Below are 27,644 nucleotides of genomic sequence, written 5' to 3'. Positions count from 1 at the left end.
TGAAATACCAAGTACTATATCAGGTATGTTGTAAGTAATCAATAAGTATCATCATTTATCAGCTGTACAATATCAAATAAAAATATCTATTAGCCATCAATAGTATAAGTTATATTTTAATATGCTTAATCAGGGTTGCATTTTGCATATATTTACATGTATTCAATATCCATTATGAGAATATCGTCTGTATACAGAAAAATGACATCTGTTGAGGCTCTTCCATGACGCAACACTGTGGTATGTGTTTTCCAGTATAACTAAATTACATGATGCAAACTGTAGATTTTCTTAGTGGCAGGCCTTGAGCCTTTCATCATTATTCTATTTCTACATTTATACTTATTATAAAAATGTATTTCCTCTGGGTGGGAAGCCAATAAATGTAAACTGGATTGGAAATACATTACATTCTTATAAATTAAGTTTATAAGACATAAATTATTGAATTAAGAGCAAAAAAATCCAAAGATAACCATGTGATTTCTAAGTTAAAGGTTTAACTTCTGAAGAATAATCACGAGCATGATCAAACTACACTAGTTTAATGTAAACTATTAGGGATAAAATAATTGGCATTGAAAAAGAAGTCCCTCTTGTCTGCCGCACTCTCCCCACAAAAAAAGTGACTCTGGGTGGTATAATCCATATTTCAAAACAATAATATTAATATTTCCTTCCTACTTCTATAATATTTTCTAAAATTATACTATGAACACTGAATTTCATGAAACAATGACAAATGTTCATCTTTTCATTAAATTCAGAAATCATCTAAAGTAAGATTTTAAGTGTCTAACATGTGTTGCTGTACACAGGATGCAAAAACTTATAAGACTCAATTGAGGACCAAATGGTATAGTAAGGAAAACAGATATATCAAGCACAAAATATGTGGACTATTAGAAGTTTATACAAGGTATAGAAGTAGGTCAGTAGAGACATTGATGAATACTCTTTGGACAATGATATTAGAGAAGGCTTCTTAGAGAAGATAATGTCTGAGTCAGTCTCATTTGCAAATGAATAAATTTGAGACTTACAGTAAGTGGTTGAATCATACATCATACGGCTAGTTCATGGAATAGTCAAGAATAGAAACCAATCTCAGAATTCTCTCTTGGATAAAGTACTATAATAGTATCCTGCCATTATGTTCAAATTGGTGAAGTTATCCACTCTAAATCTAGTAATATAAGAGAAAGGATGTTGACAGGTCATGATGTTTCTCATATTGCTAATGACAGCTCTAGTCTTCTAGTTACTGAAAACAAAAACCCTGGTATCATTCCTGTTCTTTCTCTTTTTCTTACACTCCACAACTGGTCCCTCATCAAATCTGGCAGGGTATACTTTCAAAATTTATCAATAATTTGACTACTTCTCATCCTCCCACTACCATTACTCTAGCCGAAGTCAACAGCATCTCTTACCTGGTCTCTCTGCTTTGCCTTAGTCTACTCTTAAAACTGCATCTAAAATGATCATGTTAACATGTAAATCTGATCACATCACTCTTCTGTTCAGTACCTCTAGTGGCTTCCCATATCAATCAGTGTTAAAACGAAAGTCTCTGCAATGAACTACAAGGCTGTACATGGTTTGACCTCTTATTGCCTCTCTGAACTCAACTCCTATTACTCCTCCACCCCTCCTGCCACCTTGATAACACCACTTTAATCACACTGTCCTTCAAGCACATCAGGCATGACCCCACTTCAGGCCTTTGTACCTACTTTCCTTCCACTGGGAATGCTCATCTCGCAGACATCCACAGCTAACTCCCTCACTTCCTTCCAGTATCTATCCCAAATCACCTTCACATTAAGGCTTTCCATGGCTAATCATTTAAAATGTCACCCCACCCAACATTTTACATCCCCCTTCCATTTTTTATTTTTCTCCTTAATACTGAAAATTATTTAACATACTCTATATATTAAGGTACCTTGCTTATCTCCCCTTTCCTCCTGGAATGAGGGCAGGAACTTTGATCAAACTGTTTTCCTTACCACTTTATCCCTAGTACCTAGCATATAGTAACTACGCAATAAATGCTCATTGAATGAATGAATGAGTATAAATGTAGTGACAGCAGAGAAGAGGCCCATCCTCAGTGATACAGAACAAGGAACAGATAAGAGATGACAGTCCATGGTTATTGTGTAATGAAGCCCGAGATATGCTTCGTGCTCAATAAATACTCATCAAATAAATGAACGTTTTTAAAAAAATATTTCTTCCAGCTACAGGATAAGTAAGACCTGCCACTCAACAACTATGAAGTCAATAACAGAAAAGGCAGATGGACTGACTGCCAAGAGTCTGTCTCACTGCTACTTCTACTGCACTAGTGCCAAGCAACCTGGGGATATCTCCTAAGGATAGCTGCGATAGGCTGACATTTGTCACGTCGAAAGCTCCTGCACTCAAGGAGGAAGAGAAAAAAAATACCATAACAGAAGTCAGGAAATGAGTAGTTTCTTCTTTATGTCTTTGTTTCAATTTTTGCATTTTTTAATGCCAAAAAATTGTCACGGGGGCAATAAGCCTCTTCTCACAGATGCACATATCTAATTAATTAATATTTTTGGTCTAGGAATAGACAACTTGGATTTCCTTCCTCATAGCTTGACTTCACTCCATTAACTATGGTATCAGTTTTCTCATCACAAAATAAGAATAAAAATATCTCCATCACAAGATGTTTTGAGGATTAGTGCAATATTGGGCTTGAAAATGTTTTTAAAGCATTAACTGCTATTATTATTCCAAAGGAAATATTTGTGGAATACAGTACATTTCTACGAAGATTCTGGGTTCAGGTCACTAGGCTACAATAAGACAAAACTATGAGAATATAATCAGAGATTTTTAGAAATTTGTAGGCTAAAATAAAATTAATAAGTAACAGAAAAAAATAGGTAAGTTCACTTAACTGTAGAGATAAATAGATGAGACCCCATAACTACATTCTGCAATTGGAAGGATCTGTAGTTTTGAGTGAAATCAATTATGTATCTATGAAGAAACTGAGGCTCTGAGCAATAATTGACTCTGTGCTACACAGATAAGTCAGGCTTAGAGCTCAGGTTTTCCTATTTCTAAATCAGGATTCCATAATATAGCAAAAAAGCATTTATTGAGCTCTTCCTAAATGCCAGTGTTGTCCTAAGCACTTTATATGAGTAACAATATGATGCTGCTGCTCTTACAATCCCTACTTCACGGATAGGCTCGTTTAGACAAAGATCGGATATGTAATTTAGCAAGGTTACACAGCGGGTAAGTGGCTAAACTAGGATTTGAATCAAGACAGACTGATACAGCCTCGCTGTGCTCCCAACATCTATGCCACTTCTCTAAGCAGAGATACATTGCTCAGCCTTCCATCATGTATTCTCATCATACAAAATTAGGTCTTGGGGTGAAAAAATCTTAGCATAATGATTCTGGAACTCCAAAGGGCCAAAGAACATAAACAGACATGAAGTATATTTGTGTTATTAACATTTTATTAAGGGGAGATTATGAAAAACATGTCTAAGAACTCTTCTTATTTGAGAGGCGTGCACAATTATTAACATGTTGAGAAATACTGCCTTCGATTGATTCCTGACTTAACAGAGAAAAACTAAATGTTTATGCATTACATTGAAAATGGATTCAATAAACCGCCCTCCAATTAAATCTCTTCCTAACTCCACTTAGAATACTATTGTAGTTGAAGGTCACATGAAACAGTCATTTAAGTAAGGAGAGCATCGAGCTTTATTAAGGCTGACAACCAGCCTCTCTCCCCATAATTTTTTCTGTGTTCTCCTTGGCTTGCTGTTCTGTTTCTCCAAAGTGTATAAAATATGGGCTTAGGGAAACAGGTATTCACTCAAAAGAGTGGAGGTGACTTACGGGTCAACCATTTACTGGTATTGATAGATCATTTTAAACCCTCTGAACCTCAGATCTCTCACCTGTAAAATGGAAATAATAAACAATGAGGTGTAATAGATAAAGAATTATAAAAATGTTAGGTATTGTTATTATTGGAAAGAATGTAGGTGGTTTCACTTACTATTACCGAACTACAGAAATAATTTAAGCGTACTTATCTATATTGTCCCCACTGACCCTTCCTCAAGATATGGTAGGTTGATCATTATTTGTTCTCTTGAACACATGAGAAAAAATGTGGTTCAAGGAAGTGAATGCATCTCCCAAGGTCACAAAATTAGCAACTATCAGAACCAGGTCTTCTAACTCCTGATGCAGTGCTTCCTGGCAAATGTTTCTGTTTATTGCACATTATCAAAAGGTAAAATTTTGTTGACTTTTGAATATATTAATTAGTTTTAGGAAAACAAAATAAATGATGATGCTGAGAAAACTAGGAAATGTTTTCACCATGATAATGTTTCTGCTGACTGATTCATTCTTCAGAGGCTCTTATTTGACTTTTAAATAGCTCATCCAAGGTCTTGTGCTGCATTTGCTATTCATTCAGAGAAGCAAAGTGTTTTCCCAAAGTTCACCCAGGAATTGAAGAGTATATGAATGGGTAATGATTTAAACAGAGGTGAAAAAACAAACTAACATATTCAATGCAGAAAGAGCAATTAAGAGGAACAACATAATATCTCATTTATACATCTGTGCGCTGCCTGAAGCATAACAATCAGGTAAACCTTGTAACCTTTAAAGTTTAATAAAAACTATTATAGGAATGTGAATACATAAATCTGGGAAATCTAACTTAAGTTCTCTAAATGCTTTTAATTCTGCTAAATTATTTGCAGAGGTAGGATTTTCTGGGACAGATTATTATCCTTTTCCATAATTTCTTTAATGTAAGACATACAAAACAGACCAACAGACCAATAAACCAATAAAAACCAGTCTGTAAGGTCACCCATCATCTTAAACATATTAGCAAAAGAAGACATTAATACAAATGACTAAAATTAAATACAAAATGGAAATAAATTCACTAGTAATCCAAGTCCCTTTAAAGTGAGTCAGGGTCCTTTTCTCTAAACATAGTTTCAAAAATGCAAGTTCATGTTGTATCTTTAGGTGTTTTAATTTGAATGTTTCTTATAGATGATAATGAATAACCTGTGGTATTAGTCACATGTGATTCACACTCAATGAGTAATTTCCTTTGGTGCAATAGAAACACTCATTCCTTATATTTTTGTGACACTGCGCATATTATCTGTTCCAATCTGCACAACAATCTGCAGGTGACAAGACAGGTAATATTATTGTCAATTTACAAATAAAGAAACTGAGAATCAACAGGAATCCTGTATTCCAGGCTTAAAATAGTTTTAAAGGCCATGTATTTAAACTGCATTCCCAATGCTTGATTCCTCTCCAAAATTCCTTTATTTACTTATTTTTATTTTTGAGACCGTCTCACTCTATTGCCCAGGCTGGAATGCAGTGGCGTGATCTCTGCTCACTGTAACCTTCACCTCCTGGGTTCAAGTGATTCTCCTGCCTCCTGAGTAGCTGGGATTACAGGTACACGCCACCATGCCTGGCTAATTTTTGTATTTTTGTAGAGATGGGGTTTCACCATGTTGGCCAGGCTGGTCTTGAACTCTTGACCTCAAGTGATCCACCTACCTCAGCCTCCTAAAGTGCTGGGATTATAGGCATGAGCCACTGAACCTGGTGAATTCCTCTCTAGAATTCTTTTATATTTAAGTACATCTAAGGAAAGAGAACTCACCATCTCCCAGGGGAGACTACTCTTACTCTAGCCAGATCTGAATTTGAGAAAATTTATCTTCATAGTGAGCTAAAATCCATTCCCGTAATCTCAAACCACTAGCCCTAATTTGCTTTTGAGGCCATACAGGACAAATCTAACTGCTCTTGAATAAACAGATTCACAAATACACGTGCTTTGCTATTATGTCCCCCTAGTGTTTTTCCTTCAGGCTAAACATCTGCTTGTTCAGCTCTTCATGTCTTAAATATATAAATATAAAATATATAACTAATATAGATTTTAATTTAATATACACGTGCCCATTGACTTACTTGCACTTTATATATAACTTCTAATATAGAAATATATCATCGAATTATATGTAATTACATATGTATATAAATAGCTGTAGAACATCCTTTTCATATTAGTCTATGATTTTGGCTCATCCATCAGTCATCTGTCTTAGACCAGTGTACATGGCTAGTACATTCTCAGTACAGGGAACGATTTTGCCTTACAGAAAGTCTTTTCCTTAATGATATATGTTAAGGAGAACATGCCCAGAATTTTTGAAACATACCATCAGATGAATGCTTATTAACTTACTTTTATAAAATGACAATATTCTACAAATTGTTTCACCAGCAGTGAACCTGGTTTTGCCCAGGCATGAGGCACAGCCACTTTTAGAGACTTTTAAGCCCCTAGCCACCATTAGAGCTGCTTCTGAAACCAAGGCATCACTTTACTTGGTGCAAATACTTTCAAAGTACCAAGCAATGGAATAGTAGGAAGTAGAACACAGGTCTTTGTGTCTCATTAGAATCCACCTCATTGTCTTCTGTGCAGTCCTCAGATAATTGGAAGCAGAATATAAGATTGCGAGTCATGTTTCTCATACATAAAAAGATGAAGGCACTTAATCCTGTGCATGGAAACTGACAATGGCAGCTTTTAAAGGATAGGGCAGACTCTGATAGTGTAATGAAAGTCTTTACAGATATTTCTAGGTGTAAAGAGATTCTCAGTGATCTATTCTTTGGGTAACTGTCAACTTAGAAGTCAGTGATTGAGAGCAATGGTGTTAAAAGTAAATTTAACGTGAGTAGCAAGTGACAAACTGAAATTCCTAAGGCTAGGACCATCTCTGCCTTGTCAACTATTGCATCTCTTGTACCTAGCACAGTGCTTCCACAAAGCAGGCACTCAAAAAACATTTTATTTTAAAACAAGTAAATGAATTAATGAATAAGTGACTGTGAGGAGTTGACAGTCAACAGTCAACTCTATAGCCAGAGCAAGAGAAACATATGGATGCTCCATCTTCCCTTGATTGTAGCATGTGCTGGCTTGTGGCACCTGATGAAAAATGAGAGTTAACCATGTATCATCTTTCTGACAGCCTTTAGTATAAGGAGTATCTTTTACGAAATTAGTGAATAAGTACACAGGGTGGCAGCTGATGCAATAGGAAACACAAGAAATTTATAAATGAGGCTATATCATGACAGACATATTAAGCAAAAGGAACAACAGATATGCTATGTCCTGGGCTTTTCAAGATTTGGCACTGCCTTCCTTCTAATGAAGAGCTCCTGCATAGAACAGATAATGGTTAGCTTATTGTAGATGGGGACAGGAATAAAGAAGATTTTTCCTAACCTGTGCTAGAAGCTAGATAGTTAGAAGGAAGTAATTATTTTTTTTTTCAGATAAGAGTATGCTAGCTTTATGCATAGGTAATGTGCTTGTCTTAGTCTGCTTTGTATTGCTATAATGGAAAAATACAGACTGGATATTTAATAAAAAAATAAATTTATTCCTCACAGTTCTGGAGGCTGGGAAGTCCAATAATCACAGTGCCAGCATCTTATGAGGGCCTTCTTGCTGTGTCATACCATGGCAGAAGGCAGAAGGGGAAGAGAACATAAGAGAGGGCAGGGAAGGGGGCCAAACTTACCCTTTCATCAGGCACCCAATAATGCAATAACTAGCCCACTCCCCAATAACAGCATTAATTCTTTAATAAGAGGTGATATAACCACCTCTTACTAGGCCCTATCTCCCAACAGTGTTGCACTGGGGATTAAGTTTCCAACACATGAACTTTGGGGGCTATGTTCAAACCACAGAATTCTACTCCAGGCTCACCAAATTTATGTCCTTCTAACAGTGCAAAATACATTCATTCCATCCCAGCAGTCCCAAAAGTCTTAACTCATTCCAGCATCAACTCAAAAGTCCAAAGTCCAGAGTCTCATCTAAATCAGATATGGCTGAGACTCAAGGCATAATTCATCCTTAGATAAATTTCTCTCTAGCAATGAGCCTATGAAGTCCGCAAATTACATGCTTCCAAAAAACAATGGTAGGACAGGTATTGGGTATACATTCTCATTTTAAAAGGGAGGACTAAGCAAGAAGAAAGGGCTAACCGATCCCAAGTAAGTCCAAAACCTAATAGGGAAAACAACATTGCCTGATAGTTCCAGAATTAACCTGGGCATACTGAGGCAGGCATTGGGCTCCTAAGGCCTCAGGCAGTCCCACCCCTGTGGGACTGCTGGGCTCAGTCCACCCAGCAGCTCTCCTAGGTTAGAGTCTCATGCCTCCAGTTCTCCCAGGCTGATGCTGCAAGCTGGTAGCTCTACGGTTCTGAGATCTTGGAAGTGGCCCCACTCTCGTGGCTCCACTAGGTATTGCTTTAATGGGGGCTCTCTGCAATAACTCTACTCCTGTGAGAAATCTCTTCCTGGGCCCCTAGGCTATCCACAACAGTCCTTGAAATCTTGGTGGAGGAAGCCAAACTTCCACAGCTCTTGTAATCTGCATGTCTGTAGAATTAGCACCATGTGGACACCCACCAGGGTTTACAGCTTGTACCTTCCAGAGCAGCAGGTTGAGCCACATCTAGGCCCAACTGAGCCACAGCCAAAGAGCACTGCACCAGAATGCAGGGAGCAGAGTCCCATGGCAGACCTGGGCAGCAAATATTAAGCTTTTAAGGGAACCTCTCTGGAAATCTGGCCCTCAAGTTCCTAGCTTGCCTCAAAAATCTTTGAAATGCCTTTGGGGTCATTCACTCATTATCTTGATAAATAGAACTTGGCTTCCTTCTATCCATATTAATCTCTTTAGTGATCAGTTGCTTGGTCAGACCCTTAGAATTCTCTCCTGAACATGCTTTTTTATTCTTTATGCAGCCAGGCTGAGAGTTTTCCAAATTTTTCTGTTCTTATTTTTTAGCTATAAACTCAGTCTTTAAATCATTTCTCTCCACTCGCATTTTACTATAACTAGTTAAAAGCAGCTACACAGCTCTGTCAAAATTTTACTTAAAAATTTTCTTCCACCAGATATCCTAGTTTATTGCTCTTCAATTCTGTCTTCAATATAGTCCTCAGGCATGGACACAATTCAGCCAACTTCTTTGCCATTTTGCAAGAACGATGGCCTTTCCTTCAGTTCCCAATACCTTGTTCTATATTTCTAATTGGGAGCTCATCAGAATGGCATTTACTGTCTATATTTCTACCAACATTCTGAGACCAACCACTTAAACAATCCCTAAGAAGATTTTGGGTTTCCCTACAGCTCCTGTCTTCTGTGCCTTCATCAGAATTGTCCTTAATGCTCCATTTACAGTAATCTAGCCTTTTCTAGCCTGCTCCTCCGAATTCTTCCAGCCTCTATTTGTTACACAGTTCCAAAGGTGCCTCCACATTTTCAGGTAGTTATGATGGCACAGCCCCACCTCTTGGTACCAATTTTCTGTCTTAGTCTGGCTTTTGCTGCTATAAGAGAATAACACAGTCTGGGTAATTTAAAGAGGAAATACATTTATTTCTCAAAGTTCTGGAGACTAGAAAGTCCAATATCAAGGTGCCAGCAACTTGTGAGGGCCTTCCTGCTGCATCATCCCATGACAGAAGGTAGAATGTAAAGAAAACATTAGAGAGGGCAGGGAAAGGGACCAAAATCATCTTTTTATCAGAAACCTATCCCAAGACAACTAACTAACCCACTTCTGGGACAACAGCATTAATCTTTTAATAAAAGGTGACCTAATCCAAAGTAATTATTGTGCACACCAGTGAATCCCAGTACCTAGCACAGTGATTGGCACACTGACTGGCACATTGGAGGTATTTATCAAATGTCTTCAATAGATAAGTAGGCATTCAACTAATAAATTCTAGCTGAAGAAATGGAGAACTACTAAAAATTTTGATGAGAACTGTCTAAACAATAATGCCACTCAGACGGCTTAGCCACTTAATTAAAGGTCAATTTGATGATGTGTTATTATGTACAATGCATATAATAAATGCAACTGGAATTTTCAGGAAGAATACAAACACATACAACACACACAAACACATGCACACACATGTTTCTTTATTTGGTCTCCTGGATTCCTGAGTCTCCATTCATCTATCATTCCTTTGGTTGACGTGGGACTTAATGTTTAATTTCATGACCAGTTCAAAGAACAGCTGGGCAGAGGGATTAACAAGGCTCAAAAGGTAATCAAATAGCTGCCAATGTATTGTTATGTTATCATGGATGGATATTCTATAGGTTATGCAAGCTGCAAAGAAAACATGTAGGTGAAATCATGGTGTGGAGAAAAAAAACCCACAATAGTTGCTCATCAAGATAGATTCCATTTGTTTCTTCTTCAAATTACATTGATGGCATTAAATAATTTCCAACATACTTATTTTATCAATAAAAATAAAACAAGGCAATGATGCTAGATGTATCAAAATCCATTATTTGATCATTTTTTCAAGTTTTGTTTTTATTTCATAAATAATCCAATGCTTTAAGATAAATAATGTTAATTCTGCTTCTGCTGAGTATACCAGAAGCCCAGAAAATCCTTAATAAAAAGCTATTCAGGAAACAACAACACTATGAGACGGTCATATGACTCAATGAATGAAATTTGAATTGTTGGAGGAAGCAGGCAAGTGGGTAAGGGACAGAAAGACAGTATCTTCGTTCTATTCCCAGCTATATCTTCATCCTCTGGGTGACCTATGATGACTCACATCTCTCTGAGTGCTTGCAGTGACTCAGAATTGTTTTAAAAAGTTTTTTATTTAATTCTATATCATAGATCTTTTCCGCTGGAAAGCATACAATACAAAATGATCTCTTTTTATTTCTTTCTTCTATCTATTCAAAGGAAAAGTTATTAACTTCCTGTATAGATTGAAGTGAAATGTCATTAAGTTTACAGAATTTAATAGTGAAAAAGTAGTTATAAAAATGTTATAGAAAATATTTTTTAAAGTTTTTGAATTATGTGACTAAACAGCATTGAATTGTACTGTCCAGAACCAAGAGCTCTATTGGAATTTGGGTATTAATCTAGGTCTATTGGGAAAACACTAAATATATCTTTCGCGGTATCAGATTCAATGGATCATAATCTAAAAATACAAACTTTCAAACTTCCTTTTCTTTAAGAATTACTCAGAATCCTGGGAGTCAAAAGAGTCCAAAGGTATGAGTCTGACCCCAGGTAGCTGCATTTCTGCCCAGTATCCCAGGTGACTGATTGGACCGACAATATTTTCAGTAACACTGCTCTAGAGGGTCATCACCTGTTCCTTTGTTGGCATCTCTTTGAGAATTACATTAACATCTATAAATAGAATGACTCATGACTAACATCAGGAATTCAGACACAGACTCTTAATTTTAACACTCAGTAATGAAATGAGAAGACAGTTTTAAAGGACATGCATTTGACCTTGGCTAATGTTTTTATCAATAGACAGTATTTCGACTGAGACTTTACACTTGCTCCTGAAAGTTCTATAATTGCTTTTAGTTGTCTTATTTAGGTTCCGGTCTCTGGGATGATTTTAGTGTAAAAATTGTGAAGATATAAATTGTCATTTATCAAATAGATTGTTCAATCCTGATGAAATGCATAAAAATATTGGGTTAGCTTTTTATTTGTTTATTTTGTAAGACATGGGCCTTGGCCAACCCAAAACTTAAATATTCTGACTAACTCAAAATAACAAATCCTTTGTTAAATGATGCTTGACCAAGGGCACCAAGTCATATAAAAGCAATAGTAACAGAAGTCCTCCCTGGACAACTCTGGAACTCTAAATCACTCCATAAGCAAATAAAAGGAAAGAAGTATATCAAACTATATTTAATCAAGTTTTATCAAATAATAGCTGTGTGCAAGCAGCAAGGGTACAGACAAAAGTACTATAGTGTTAGTTCTTATCTTTCAACATGCATACTAAAAATTGTCAGAAGTATTCAAATAAGTATACACAAAATGCTCAGAGGGTGGCAAGGCGGAAGAGACCCCGTCCATCTGGGGAAGTAAGAAAGGCTTGAAGATGACAATTACATTGGAATGAGTCCAACAACACAGAGTCAAAAAAGCATCTGCCCCAGTTCACAAAATCTCATAGTCTGGAGTAAAAGTGTGAGGGATTGAGTAGCAGGAAGAGGAAACTGAAAGAGTATGTAGGGGACAGACTAAAAATACCATATATTGATTCCACGAATAAGATAATTAATATCGTCAATTCTGAGACGGACTTTAGTTATTATTATTTTTTAACATTTTAACACCTCTGAAATGAAGATGCTATTGGGTTGGTAGCAGTTTTGATGTTGTCACTACCTATACATGGACATCAAAACTTGCAAAGTAGGTGTCAGCAACTTGAAATAAAATTACTTTTTAAATTTTATATATATACATATATAATTTTTCTTTTTTTTTTTTTTGAGACAGAGTCTCACTCTGTCTCCCAGGCTGGAGTGCAGTGGCGCCATCTTGGCTCACTGCAACTTCCCCTTCCCAGCTTCAAGCAATTCTCCTGCCTCAGCCTCCTGAGTAGCTGGGACTACAGGTGCATGTCACCACGCCTGGCTAATTTTTTGTATTTAAGTAGAGACAGGATTTCACTGTGTTGCCCAGGCTGGTCTCAAACTCCTGAGCTCAGGCAACCCGCTTGCCTAAAATCACTCTTTTAAGAAATGCTTCAAATCTAATACTCCTGATGAAATGGAGAATACTGTGTGGAAAAACACAAATCTCAATGATTTGCAGGTAGAAAGAGATTCATAAAGGTCAAACTTAAAACGTAAAGTTGTAATAATTACCTTAACCAATGTATTTTTTCTTATGTTTCCCTTTTATTTATGCATTAGAGTGACATATAATAAAATCTTTTTTCCTGAAGTATAAAAATGGTTTTTCAATAAGAATAAAATAAAAATTCAAAGAATAAGAATGCTTTTTGCCTTAGTTTAATTGGCAGATTTTTTTTCTTAGCAGTACGTAAAATAATGGTGTGTTTTCTGATCACCACCACCTTAGATTTGATGAAATGGGCTACTCAGCCCATGTGCATTGTGCACCTAGGCTATGCCAAGTACTATGCTATATGCTGGGGGGATAACAGTGAGCAAAACATGACAATGTCTCACATCTTACAGTGCTTACAGGCTCAGGTCCTGAATGATGGCTGAAAAGCCTGGACTATGTATTATAATTGGATGCCACCATGAGAGTTTAAGAACAGGAGTGATGTGATCAGACACATTTTGAGGGAAGTTAGCTCTAGCAGTGGCATATAGGAGAGAAGGCAGGAAAAGGCACTGGTGGTAGGAGGAATAGTTAGAAAAGTCTTGAAATAGTTTGTGTGAGATATAATGAGTGCCTGAATTAAGGCATGGTCACAGACAGAGAAAGAAAAAAAAGAATTTAATCAACATGATTCCTACTGCTCATAGTTCATGATCAAAGAAATCCAGCAGACAATTTCAACTGCCTTCACATTGATGGAAATATACTAAAGCATTTGAGAGCTATTCTATTATCAAACATATTTTTCATTTTCAAAGTGGTCCATGTACTTTACCTTTGGTTAGCCCAACACTTAGGGCAAGGCACCATGTTACACCCGGGGAATACAAGGAAGAGTCTTCCCAGGTGAGGGAGAGAAAGAGATGCATGGGTGATGTGATGACACCAATGTGATTATGTGCAGTAAAACCAACTGGGTGAGCTCGAAGTGCACAGCACCACTGGAGATGGAAAAGATCTCCAAGGGGCAGTCACATCTGACCAGGCACTTGAAGAAGTAGTACAAGGAAGTCATTGTACATTCTTCTACGATGCAAGAAAGGGCATCCTGGGCAGAGGTAAGCTTGTGCAAAAACAAAGAGGTGAGAAAGAGCAGAGCACATTTGGGGCAATTTTCAATATATGGCTATGGCTTAGTACAAGATGCCTATCAATAGCGGGAGAGGTTCGGGGCAGATAATCCAAAAGGCCTTACATCTATTAAAAGGTTTCAATTTAGCCCTAATACAGGACAGATCCACTAAAGGATTGCCTATGTTTCATTTTATGTTTTTTAAAAAGGCCCTTAAAATGTACTGTAAATTGGATTCCACATAGAAACAATCCTGGGAAGAATTTTCAACAAGTTTCAAAATAAACAACAAAAAGCAAAGGACAAGATTTCAAATGTGACCCTAGTTTAAGGATGCAATTAATTTGAAATGTTCTCATAAAGTACAATTCCAGGAGCAGTAAATTGGTGACCAAGTTAAACTTTTGTTTCTTTAAAAGTCCAATATCAAATAGAGTGGGTGGCCCTATTTTCAGAATAATTCCATGATGCACTTTGATGTAACAGAAAGAAAAGGCATCCATAGATACAGAATGTTGTTGGTGGTGATTTTTATTTTTTGGTAAAGATAACAAGATATGAATCAATTTTCCTGTTAATTAAAACTTACTCTATTTCTGAGCATGATATTTTAAAGAAATTTTATATATATAATGAATATTCGGATATATATGTGGTTAATGGTTATTTTAACAAACATTTTGGTTTGCTGAAATTTTTATAGGCTAAATTAAAAGATAGTGCTGTCTTTAAGTTCAGACTTACATGGATTTCACAGATTTAAGAAAATGCAATGGAATAAAAATTTCAGCTAATATCATGCTTCTCTTTTGGATATTTGTGGAGTTTGGTTTCCATCTTGTATCATATTTAATTTACCATTGAAGAATTAACCACTTCTTTGTCCTGAGTCTGTAATTACACATGAGCTTACCAGACAGAAACCAAATGCAGATGGAGTTAGGAGCTAGACTATGTTCCATGTGTCCTGCATACAATATGTCGGCTAGCCTCTGGGACCCCAAACTGAGCACACAGTGGACATTTAGTCAAATATGCTCCCTTTCCCCAAATCATCTCACGTTCTCATGTTTTTAACTTCCTACTGTTTGAGCAGTAGCAGCCTTCCTGCTGTTACACACATTTGTTTTTAAGCATGTAACTCTCAGTCTCACCTACTAACCTGTAAAATTCTGGAGAGCAGGAATCATGTTTTATTCATTTTTGAATATTCTTATTTTTAAAAAAGTCAAGGGACATGCAAAAAATAAAAGCTAAAGAAATGTATGTTGAACCAAATTGGAAATATATGCAGAATACTTAAAACTTCTATTGCTAATCTCAACAAAGACGATGTTTCTAGAAAACAATCAAAATCTTATACTATATCAAGCAACGTAATGCTTCTGTCTCTGTGCTATTTCAAAATCATAAAGTTTTCAACCAGCATACTTCAACATCATCAAAACTAATATTTGAAAGAAAAAAAGAAAATTTCCTGTTATTCTAAATTAAAAACAATCATTACATAAATTGAAACTGAACTGGCTCCCAAGTGAATGATTATGTATATATAAAATTGCTTAAAATGGCAAAGCTAAAAGAACACATTCTTAACTCTATTCTGATCTGTGTATAAGAATGAAAACTATAATGTATTCTACAGATAACTTTTTTGTTTCTAAATGTGCATAATTCATCTGTATAAATAAAATATATATTAGAGCCAGTATATATGCTTGTAAGATTTCCAATTGCAATGATAATAAGCCAAACTGTTTGCAAGTATCACACACTCAGATGTGGTCCTTGATTCCAGGTAGTCTAGAATGGAATGTTCAGAGTATCAACATGAAAACTCACATGCTCAGGTGACAGCCTTCTTTTCCTCACCTCAAGAGCATATTGTTTTACACTAAACCCTGAGGGAATGAACACAATTTCATTTAGACATTAGAATATTTGTTTCAGACACTGGAGCTGTTAAGAGAGTCAGGCTCAACATCTTTAGCCTTGATAGGTTCTATAGGAGTGCAAAGGATGTGTTATATCCTTTCTCGGTTCCCAATTTGCAGTGAGAACTTCACTGAATATCACAGTTTGCTGCTTTACAGAATACTACAAAATTAGCAAATTTGCTTCAGTTCTAGAAGCAAGAAAAGTTAGGGAAACGACTAGATAAGCTGTTTGTTCTTAAGAAAGGAATTACTTTTCTGAGGTGCACAGGCAAATTATCAATCGGTGCCAAAGCTTTGCTTTGCCTTAAAACTAAAACTTAAAAAAAAAAAAGCACCCTCTTTCAGAGCTCTGGAAAATGAAAGTATAAGAGCATTTAAGGAATCATACTCCTATGCTCAAGAGATACTTAGGTGGCTTTAAAAGGTCTGCTCTGTTTTACTTGGAATGCTAGTTGGCACTACGAGGAGTTTGGGACTGGCAGTTTGTTGTGTACAGTGCACTGCTGCTGCATCAGCCAAGAAGAGCAGACTCTTAGGGAGAATGTCCTAGGCAATGTGTTGATTTCAGAGCTGCCTCTCTTTTCCTGCTTCGTATTTTGATTGCTTTTGCTTTTCCTTTTCAAGCCATAATTTAGAACTGCAATAATTTAGTGTTTTTCTTCCCTTTCCAACAACAAAAATTTAATATTAAATGTACCAATTCCTTCCACTTTGCTACAAAGAATCTAAACTGAAAATACCACACGGACAAACATGAAAAGATTCACCACATTCTTTCAGGTGATATGGAGTAATTTAAGAAATGTGTACTTGGGAGGTAGTCAGGCATAATTTTGATCATTTAATCACTAAGAAATTGCAGCGTTATGAGGAACATCTTCATAATCAGACCTTAGCTTTGGTAAAAGCACCTAGCTCATTTCACTCTTTCTGTCAGGTGTCTATTTAAAACACTCAAGGAATTGATCATTCTCTTATCTGAACATCCATCATTGCATGAATAAATTATGGTTCATTCATCACATGAAATATTATGCATCAATGCAAAGCTCAGCTACAACTTTACTGGCCTGGAGTAAGCACTATGTTATACGACTTGATGAAATATTAAGTTTCAGAGTAATGTTTATATTGTTATTTTTGTTTAAAAGTGTGCATGCCTGTGAGACAGCATACATGTGGCAAGCATGAAGAAAAATGTGAAAGTGCTCTCCATGCCCAGAGAGTAGGATTAGAAAGGGGATGTGGCCCCTACTGACTCCAAGGGACAGCAAAAAACAAATTAAAAGACAAAAAAGTAAAAGAAATCCTCCTAATGTGGCATCATTAAGATTTTTCTTTTATTTGTATCAATATGTACATATTTTGTAATTTGAATATCTAATGATGGAAATGTAAAAGGAATTTTAAACAAGTAATTTGGGATTGGATTTGTTTTAATTTTTAAGAAATCTATTACCAAGCTGCTGTGGACTCTACCATCATCATTTACTAGCTGCGTGGAGCTGGATAATTTGCTTACTCTTTTCTTGCCTCAGTATGCTATCAGTTACAATGGGAATTATAACAATACAAACTTTGCAGGAGTGGTGGTGATGATGCCGTTAATACAGGCAAAGCATACAGAACAGTGTGTAGCCTACATTCAACAATAACTTTGGCTTTGAGTAGAAGTGGTGTTGTATCTGGGACTACTTCTAAAGGAATAACTTGCTGAGGTTTCTGGTAATTCTATTGGTTCTGTGACTAAACCGTATTCTATGTAGCTAGCTGCATTTGGCTCACAGCTATGAATGCTTTTCCTTGTTTAAATATTGATGGAAGTGAGGCAAGAAGAACTGCAAGTTATTTACTTATAATTAAACGAAGAGTCAAAAGTGATCAGAGGGGTAACATCACCTGAGGGAGGTTAATTCTTAACAAGGCAATTTCAACCCCTAAAATATAAGTCAGGCAAAATTTATATTTTTTAAATTAAATTTCCAGATAATTGTTGTTTTCTGGCTTCCAAGATGCAAATTCATGATCAACTATAAATGTCAAGCCAGGCAGAAGAGGGTGCTAATTAAGTAATCTGGTTAAGTACTCAACTTTCAAAAATTGTGTTTTTCTCACCTGCCCACCTATAAACTTTATACCAGAGAACAAAATAGCTTTAATTATATAAGAGCATAATATAATCTTGAAATTTAAATGATGTTAACAACATCAATGATGTTATCTATACCTGACAGAAATAACGAAAAAGAAAATGCATTCTTACAGTCAGGAATAATGAGAATTCATGAGTAAAGGTAGTTTGCTTCTGGGGGCGGTAGATTTCTGCACTTTTGTTTTAACTGATTTTCTAAAAGAGCACCTGGTCATCTACCAAAGCCAATGAGGCCTATTCCTGTAATGAGGTCTATGCCGGTAACAACTGAAAATAAGAATTTCCAATAATTATTTTTTGTTGCTAGACCTATGCTATTATTAGTTTAAAATATTAAGTGGTTGAAACTATTATTCACAGAATAATACAGACAACATTTTTCATGATTTTGTTTTTTTCCAAGTAATTTTAGATTATTTTAAATAATATATTTAAGCTGAATACAACATACTGAAATATATGTGCTTAATATATTTTAATTGAGAATACAAATTATGATTATCTCCCTAAGCCATTTAAAACCGCTTACACCAAACAATAAAACTGTGTTCGTAAATGATAGGTGGTGCCGAGCTGAAATTAGGAAAAACAGCATTTAAAAATACGAAGAACTATGACTTTGAAAGGGATCGTATGCAATGAATACTGCACAGCAAACATATCAGAAGGGTTTTCCCTTTCTTTAGTACCTATGTCTTCGGCAGTCTGCCTTGTTCACGGTCCCACTTCGCCAGGAACCAAATGGCAACAGAAATCCATCTGTTTGGTCCCATAAACACAAAGATTTGATTTCTCACTTGCACAGAAATCAGAGAGCTATTTTATAATAGAACTAGGAAACGTTTTCTTCATAACACAGGAAGTAACAACAGATGGAGGCTGATAGATCCCACCTACCCTGGGCTGTTTTTGTCCTTCGTCATTTCTGTGCAGGCAGGCAGGCAACCTTATAGCTGTGTGGGAGCCGGGGCGGATCTGATCAGAGTTCTGTTACCTGTGAGCCCGGTACTAGATGTCTCGCTAGCTCCACCCACTACCTCCGCCAGGAGCCCGGCTGTTGGGGGGTGGGGCTAGTATCAGACCAACATCTAAGGCAAAAAGAGACCCAAATCCCACATAGCAAGCTGTTATCACCCAAAGAATATGCCGTTCGGTGTGTACAACGAAGGAGGGTATTAAATACGATGACTCTTCAGATATGTATGTGAGAAAGATCTTCTGGAAGTGTATTTTTGTTTGTATGCTACAAGGAAAACACAGAAGCGATTTAGAGATAGTGCCCATATCAGACTTTTAAGCAAAGAACACAAGAATATTGATATTGACATTGCTATCACTGTAATGCATTGTGTTCTTACAATGTGCTAGGCATTATGGTAAGTGATTTAAATGCATGACTTCGTTAATCTCACAGTGGACTCTAAGGGAGGTGCTATTCGTATTTCCATCGAACAGAATAAACAATAGAAAATTACCAAGGTTGAGGAACTTGCCCAAGGTTACATAGCTAGTAAGTGGCAGAGATGAGATTTGAATTTTGTCCTGTAAGAACCCAGACACTGACTTCTTCAGCACTTTACCATACTTCCCTCCCCTTCATACATTGCTTTCAGATCTTTTTATATCATCAGACCATTTTCCCTTTATATTAAAAGAAAAATCAGATAAAGTAGATTAATGATTTCTTGTGAAGCATTCTAATAGAGATTAGCCTCAGTTACCAAAAGTCAAATTAATACCCTCAAAAATTTAAGATGCCCTCAAAGTAACGTTTGACTTTTAGTTTATTTTAGAAATAAGAGATATGTATGATAATACACAAAATTTGTAAACATGGTCTTCAGCTATAAATTACACAGCATTATAACAAATAGAACTACCAGAAAGAATGAACTATGTGTCTTTCAAGGAATATGTTGAGGGTGGGATAAAAGCTTATTAAGTTTTCTTCCACCAGAGGTCATCACAGAAATTCAGTTTCCTTTCTTTGTTTTCTCTGTTTTGGATTGGTTTTTGAGACAAGGCCTTGCTCTGTTGCCAAGATTGGAGTTCAGTGGCACCATCTTGGCTCACTGCAGACTCAGCCTCTCAAGTGATCTTCCTGTTTCAGCCTCCAGAGTAGCTGAGAGTACAGACACATACCACCATGCCTGGCTACTTTTTGTATTTTTCAGTAAAGATGAGGTCCTGCTATGTTGCCCAGGCTGGTCTTGAACTCCTGGCCTTAAGCAATCCTCCCACCTCAACCTTCCAAAGAGCTGTAATAGCAGGCATGAGTCACTGTGGCTGGCCAAAAATTTGATTTTTTAGTTGTTTTTTTTTTTTTTTTTTTTTGAGATGGAGTCTTGCTCTGTTGCCCAGCCTGGAGTGCAGTGATGCTATCTCAGCTTGCTGCAACCTCCGCCTCCCAGGTTCAAGCAATTCTCTTGCCTCAGCCTCCTGAGAAGTTGGGATTATAGGCACACACCACCACGCCTGGCTAATTTTTGCATTTTTAGTAGAGAAAGGGTTTCACCATGTTGGTCAGGCTGGTCTCGAACTCCTGACCTTGTGATCTGCTCGCCTCAGCCTCCCAAAGTGCTGGGATTACAGGCGTGAGCCATGGCACCTGGCCTCAAAAATTTGATTTCTAAGTGGAGAAGTTCCCTGTGGATTCAGAGAAGTAATGAAACAGGATAGCCCCAGGGTATTTCCACACCTTAACTTGTAAAGAAAAGTAGAAGTGAGTTACAGCAATGTTCTTAGACTACAAGTTTATTTGTTAATGAACCACATTTGAACACAAGTGTCCACCTTGCAGATTTCTAGAGGGTATCAGGGATGGGGAGACAAACCACTTCTCATCACCCTCATATTTTTCACTCTAATTCATCTGCCTGGACTGGAAAAGAAAACTTTCACAAAGCCAATCTCTATTTGATAGCCTAGTAAGAAAGGGTTCTTCTTGCTTCCCTCTGCAGATAGTAGGGTCTGAAAAACATTGTAAGGCCCTGGTCTTGTTACTGTTTCCGTTAATCAGCATGTCCAACCCAGGCGAAATTAAAGTCAACTTGTTTTTAAGAAAGGACATAGCCTGGCTCCACAAACATTTCATTTTTGCCACTGTTCTCCAGGAGGAGCTGCACTTTTTTTGCACTTGAAGAGGAGTAGGAAGATATGATTTGCCATGCCTAGAAATTCTTTCTAAAGCCTCGCAGTATGAATAGTGCTAAGCTGCGAATTAATTAGTATGAATGTCCTTTCATTTCTGCCCCTAACATTTATATTCACATAGAATCTGATTAAGTGGACATCTAGAGTATACTTAAAAAGTAAATAAGGTCTAAAATAGGCAACAGATGATGGACATGGTTGGAAATGATGGTAAAAATGATGACTTGGTAAGTAAGTGAGAGGGTGCATAGGAGACAGGCATGGTAATGAGGCTAGTCGTCTTTTAGCACAAGCTGGAAGTGGTGCATCTGGGGTGCTGTCCTGAATCATGACCCAGTTAATAATAAGCAGCTCTCAAACTGCGGGCACCAGACAGTATACTTCAGTATTCTGCAGAAGGATTCACCTGGCACTGTGAAAATTCTAATGTTTGAATGGACTCTTACAATAAAGCTGTTAAGACTCATGGTACTTTTCACCTCTGTATTGTGGTTTGTTTTAGAATGATTCAGATTTCACTCTTCTTTGGTATTTCATGCTACATGAAGCCTCTTAAATGACTGCAAACGTATCACTAGTCTGTGAGGTTATACTAGAAATAAAATAGGTAAGATGAGTGTGTTTGTCTACTTCACTGTAATCCAAGGCTCTTTAATAATAGGACAGCAGGTGGAGATTATCAGGAGTGCTTTAGCAGTTTCCATTTAATTCCCTGTAAATAAATGGCTCTGTTGGTAGAATCATTAGACAAAGGATTTAGAAACACTAGAAGAACTCTCCTTGAATTCCTAATGCCTATTGCCCAGGGTCATATCTAAACTACTCATATTTGTTCTTAAATACTGTGATTTATATTAAATTATCATAATGCTAATATCTGTGTGGTGTATATATATATGGGGGGTATGTGTGTGTGTACATATACATTTTCTACAAGAATTTTGTAGCTAAATTTTTCAGATGATACTACCCTTTTTAATATATCTTCTTAAAAAAATGGGATACATGTGCAGAACGTGCAGGTTTGTTACATAGGTATACGTGTGCCATGGTGGTTTGCTGCACCTATTGATCCGTCCTCTAAGTTCCTGCCCCTCACCCCCCACCCCCAACAAGCCCTGGTGGGTGTTGTTCCCCTCCCTGTGTCCATGTGTTCTCATTGTTTAACTCCCACTTATGAATGAGAACATGCGGTGTTTGGTTCGCTGTTCCTGTGTTAGTTTGCTGAGGATGATGGCTTCCAGCTTCATCCACGTCCCTGCAAAGGACATGATCTCACTCCTTTTTATGGCTGCATAGTATTCCATGGTGTATATGTACCACATTTTCTTTATCCAGTCTATCATTGATGGACATTTGGGTTGGTTCCATGTCTTTGATATTGTAAATAGTGCTGCAGTAAACATATGTGTGCATGAATCTTTATAGTAGAATAATTTATATTCCTTTGGGTATATACCCAGTAACGGGATTGCTGGAACAAATGTTATTTCTGGTTCTAGATCCTTGAGGAACTGCCATACTGTCTTCCACAATGGTTGAACTAATTTACATTCTCACCAACAGTGTAAAAGCATTCCTATTTCTCCACAGCCTCATTAGAATCTATTGTTTCTAGATTTTTAATAATCAATTCTGACTGGCATGAGATGGTATCCCATTGTGGTTTTGATTTGCATTTCTCTGATGATCAGTCATATTGAGCTTTTTTTCATACGTTTGTTGACCATGTAAATGTCTTCTTTTGAGTGTGTCTGTTCATATTCTTTGCCCAGTTTTGATGGGTTTCTTTGTTTTTTATCTTGTAAATATGTTTAAGTTCCTTTTAAATTTTGGATATCAGACCTTTGTCAGATGGCTAGATTTCAAAAATTTTCTCCCATTCTGTAGGTTGCCTGTGAACTCTGATGATAGTTTCTTTTGCTGTGCAGAAGCTCTTTAGCTTAATGAGACCCCATTTGTCAATTTTGGCTTTTGTTGCAATTGCTTTTGGCATTTTTGTCATGAAGTCTTTGCCCATGCCTATGTCCTGAATGGAATTGCCTTGGAAAGCAAAGAAATAAGCAGGGGTTGCAATCCTAGTCTCTTATAAAACAGACTTTAAACCAACAAAGATCAAAAAAGACAAAGAAGGGCATTATAAAATGGTAAAGGGAACAATTCAACAAGAAAAGCTAATTATTCTAAATTATATGCACCCAATACAGGAACACCCAGATTTATAAAACAAGTTCTTAGAGACCTACAAAGAGACTTAGACTCCCACACAATAATAGTAGGAGTCTTTAACGCCCCACTGTCAGTATCAGTCAGATCAACGAGACAGAAAATTAACAAGGATATTCAGAACTTGAATTCAGCTCTGGATCAAGTAGGCTTAGTAGACGTCTACAGAACTCTCTACCCCAAATCAACAGAGTATACATTGTTCTTAGCACCACATGGCACTTATTCTAAAATCAACCTCATAGTTGGAAGTAAAATGATCCTCAGCAAAATGCAAAAAAAGCCTGAAATTATAATAAACAGTCTCTCAATACAACAGTGCCATGAAATTAGAACTCAGGATTAAGAAACTCACTCAAAACCACAAAATTTCATGGAAATTGATCAACGTGTTCCTGAATGACTCCTAAGCAAATAACGAAATTAAGGCAGAAATGAAGTTCTTTGAAACCAATGAGAACAAAGATACAACGTACCAGAATCTCTGGGACACAGATAAAGCAGTGTTAAGAGGGAGATTTATAGCACCAAATGCCCACATCAGAAAGCTAAAATGATCTCAAATCAACACCCTAAAGTCACAAATAAAAGAGCTAGAGAGGCAAAAGCAAACTAATCCAAAAGCTAGCAGAAGACAAGAAATAACTAAGATCAGAAAAGAATTGAAGAAGATAGAGACATGAAAAACCCTCCAAAAAATCTTAATGCAGGAGGTGTTTTTTTGAAAAAATTAACAAAATAGATAGACCGATAGCTAGACTAAGAAGGAAGACGAGAAGAATCAAATAGACACAATAAAAAATGATAATGGGGATATCACCACTGACCTCACAGAAATACAAATTACCATCAGAGAATACTATAAACACTTCTATGAAAATAAACTAGAAAATCTAGAAGAAATGGATAAATTCCTGGATGCATACACCCTACCAAGACTAAACCAGAAGAAATAGAATCCCTGAATAGATCAGTAATAAGCTATGAAATTGAGGTAGTAATTAATAGCCTACCAACGAAAAAAAAGCCCAGGACCAGATGGATTCACAGCTGAATTCTACCAGAGGTACAAAGAGGAGCTGGTACCATTCCTTCTGAAACTATTCCAAACAATCGAAAAGGAGGGACTCTCCCCTAACTCATTTCATGAAGCCAGTACCGTCCTGACACCAAAACCGGGAAGAGACACAAGAAAAAAAGAAAACTTCAGGCCATTATCCCTGATGAATATCGATGCGAAAATTATCAATAAAATACTGGCAAACTGAATCCAGCAGCACATCAAAAAACTTATCCACCATGATCAAGTCTTGGCTTCATCCCTAGGATGCAAGGCTGGTTCAACATATGCAAATCAATAAACGTAATCCCTCACATAAACAGAACCAAAGACAAAATCACATGATTATCTCAATAGATGCAGAAAAGGGCTTTGATAAAATTCAACACCACTTCATGGTAAAAACTCTCAAGAAACTAGGTATTTACGGAACATATCTCAAAATAATAAGAGCTACTGATGACAAACACACAGCCAATATCATATTGAATGGGCAACAGCTGGAAGCATTCCCTTTGAAAACCAGTACACAAGGATGCCCTCTCTCACCACTCCTATTCAACATAGTATTGGAAGTTTTGGCCAGGGCAATCAGGCAAGAGAAAGAAATAAAGGCTATTCAAATAGGAAGAGAGGAAGTCAAGTTGTTACTGTTTGCAGACGACATGACTTTATATTTTGAAAACCCCATCATCTCAGCCCAAAGACTTCTTGAACTGATAAGCAACTTCAGCAAAGTCTCAGGATACAAAATCAATGTGCGAAAATCACAAGCATTCCTTTACACCAACAATTGGCAGGCAGAGAGCCAAATCATGAATGAACTCCCATTCACAATCACTGCAAAGAGAATAAAATACCTAGGAATACAGCTAGCAAGGGAAGTGAAGGACCTCTTCAAGGAGAACTACAAACCAGTTCTCAAGGAAGTAAGAGAGGACACAAACAAATGGAAAAACACTCCATCCTCATGGATAGGAAAAATCAATGTCGTGAAAATGGCCATACTGCCCAAAGTAATTTAGAGATTCAATACTATTCCCATCAAACTACCATTGACGTTCTTCACAGAATTAGAAAAAACTATTTTAAATTTCACGTGGAATCAAAGAACCCCTATAGCCAAGAAAATCCTAAGCAAAAAGAGCAAAGCTGGAGGCATCATGCCACCTGACTTCAAACTATACTACAAGGCTACAGTAACCAAAATAGCATGGTACTGGTACCATAACACACATATAGACCAATGGACCTGAACAGAGACCTCAGAAATAATAATACCATACATCTACAACCATCTGATCTTTGACAAACCTGACAAAAACAAGCAATGGGGAAAGGATCTATTCAGTGAACAGTGCTGGGAAAACTGGCTAGCCATATGCAGAAAACTGAAACTGGACCCCTTCCTTCACCTTACACAAAAATTAACCCAAGATGGATTAAAGACTTAAATGTAAAACACAAAACCATAAAAATCCTAGCAGATGATACTATCTTTTTAAAAAACAATGAAAATTTTAAACAGAAGTTTATAAATCCAAGCTCAGCTATTAAAAATTAAGCAATGGCTAATACTAATACTGGGAATATGGTACGAATGGGGAAGTACCAATTATTTTTATACATTTAACCTGGGAATACACATTGGTGATAAAACACTCCTATCATCTAGGTTAACATGCTATACTGGTATTTTAATTTTAATTTGGTGATGTTTTATATTTCAGTATGTTTTCAAAGACTAAAGCCAAATTATTACTTAAAAATCCCAACTGCTGAATAATCTCTTAAATATTATTTTTCAATTTTCTGTATCTAAGGATATAATAATTACAAACCAAATCCTATGCCTTCCTGAAAAGAAAAAATGAGAGTGGAAACTGTGGCTAGTAATCTATTCAACAGTGGCTTGATATGTTTTAGATGCATGCCTAGGGCTATAGTAAGGTTTAACAATGAAATTTTGATGAGTTGGAAATTATTCTATCACCCAGAACTAGAAAGGAATAGAAGTATCTTTTTTTTTTATTCTTTAACTACATACCAAATAGTTTACCATGTAATAATATACCATATAATTTCTCTACTACTGAAATCAGCAGTACTTTTCAGTATATATAGAAAAAACATCACATTTTCATTAGAGATTGAGCCGATTGCCCTGTGACATTAGGATTGAGGACAAATTGTGCAGTCGTCCTTATGGCAGCACTGAGCACAACTGTCCAGAAAATATTGCACTCTTTTCTTCAAAGCAGAGCCTATTAGACCATAGCTTTTTGGGGTAGGGTGTGGGTGTGGGAATAAATCAATAAATTATAAGACTACAATTATCTGGATAACATCCTAGAGTTTCTAAAACTGCTGTCCACCTTGAAAATTACCAATGCAGTCCCACCGCTGAGGAGCACCACTCTCAGTTCTCTCTATAATATGGAGCAGACTTTTTTCCATTTAGTTGAAGATGAAATAAAAGGTCAATTAAGTGAAATTTTCTTCATGCCTCCAAATATCAGCCACAGTAAAACCTCACTTATCCATTAACTTCAGCTATCCAGAATCTAGTCAATGATTTTAAAAATTCACAAATTCTCAAGGATTTTATTCACATAAGAGCTTTAAATGCAGAACCTAATTAGAACTATATTAAAACTTGATTTCATTATTATTCTTCAAGTAAGTATTTATATCGGGTTTCTCATTCATTCAACAAATTTATTGAACCCTTTGGTGAATACTTGGTGGCATGTTGCTAAGTATTAAGGATTCAGTAGTAAGAAAACAAATGCTCTGCTCGATCTCCTAGCAGGTAGCAGGGCAAGATAAAATCCACAATGTTTGTATGTCAAATAAGAAGGTGATTGAGGTGGGGTGGGCAGTGACTTTTAAAAGCCAGCACATGCCTTTAGCTACATGGGAATTCATAACACATAGTGGTTTAGAATCTCTGAATTTAAAACAAAATATCAGAAAAAAAGGAAAGCAAATATCAGGAAAAACACAAATTGAACTAAATTTTAAAATTTTTAAACTAAAACAACTGTTTTATTTTGGGCTGCTCTAACAAACTACGATAGACTGGCTGTGTTAAAAAACAAACTTTTTTTTTTTCTCACAGTTCTGGAGGCTAGAAATCTGGGATCAGAGTGTAACAGTGTGGTCAGGTTTTTGGCGAGGGCTCTCT

General features: G+C 36.6%; 1 protein-coding gene across 4 annotated transcripts in view; it reads right to left on the bottom strand.

Annotated features, from left to right (window-relative positions):
• Positions 1 to 27,644, bottom strand: part of OXR1 (oxidation resistance 1) — a 483,216-nt gene that overhangs the window by 284,730 nt on the left and 170,842 nt on the right. Inside the window, exon 1 of one of the 4 annotated variants that reach the window (XM_004047426.4) lies at positions 18,916 to 19,039. The exons of 2 other annotated variants lie outside the window; for them this stretch is intronic. In XM_004047426.4, the coding sequence (XP_004047474.1) occupies positions 18,916 to 18,941 (26 nt within the window). In that variant the 5' untranslated portion in view covers positions 18,942 to 19,039. Of the gene's footprint in view, positions 1 to 18,915; positions 19,040 to 27,644 lie in introns of those variants that run through there. One more of the 4 variants, XM_019032278.3, reaches the window with a different exon arrangement.

Source organism: Gorilla gorilla, chromosome 7 (genome assembly GCF_029281585.2).
Source record: "Gorilla gorilla gorilla isolate KB3781 chromosome 7, NHGRI_mGorGor1-v2.1_pri, whole genome shotgun sequence".
NCBI lineage: Eukaryota > Metazoa > Chordata > Mammalia > Primates > Hominidae > Gorilla > Gorilla gorilla.
This window is presented reverse-complemented; position numbering and strand designations above follow the sequence as displayed.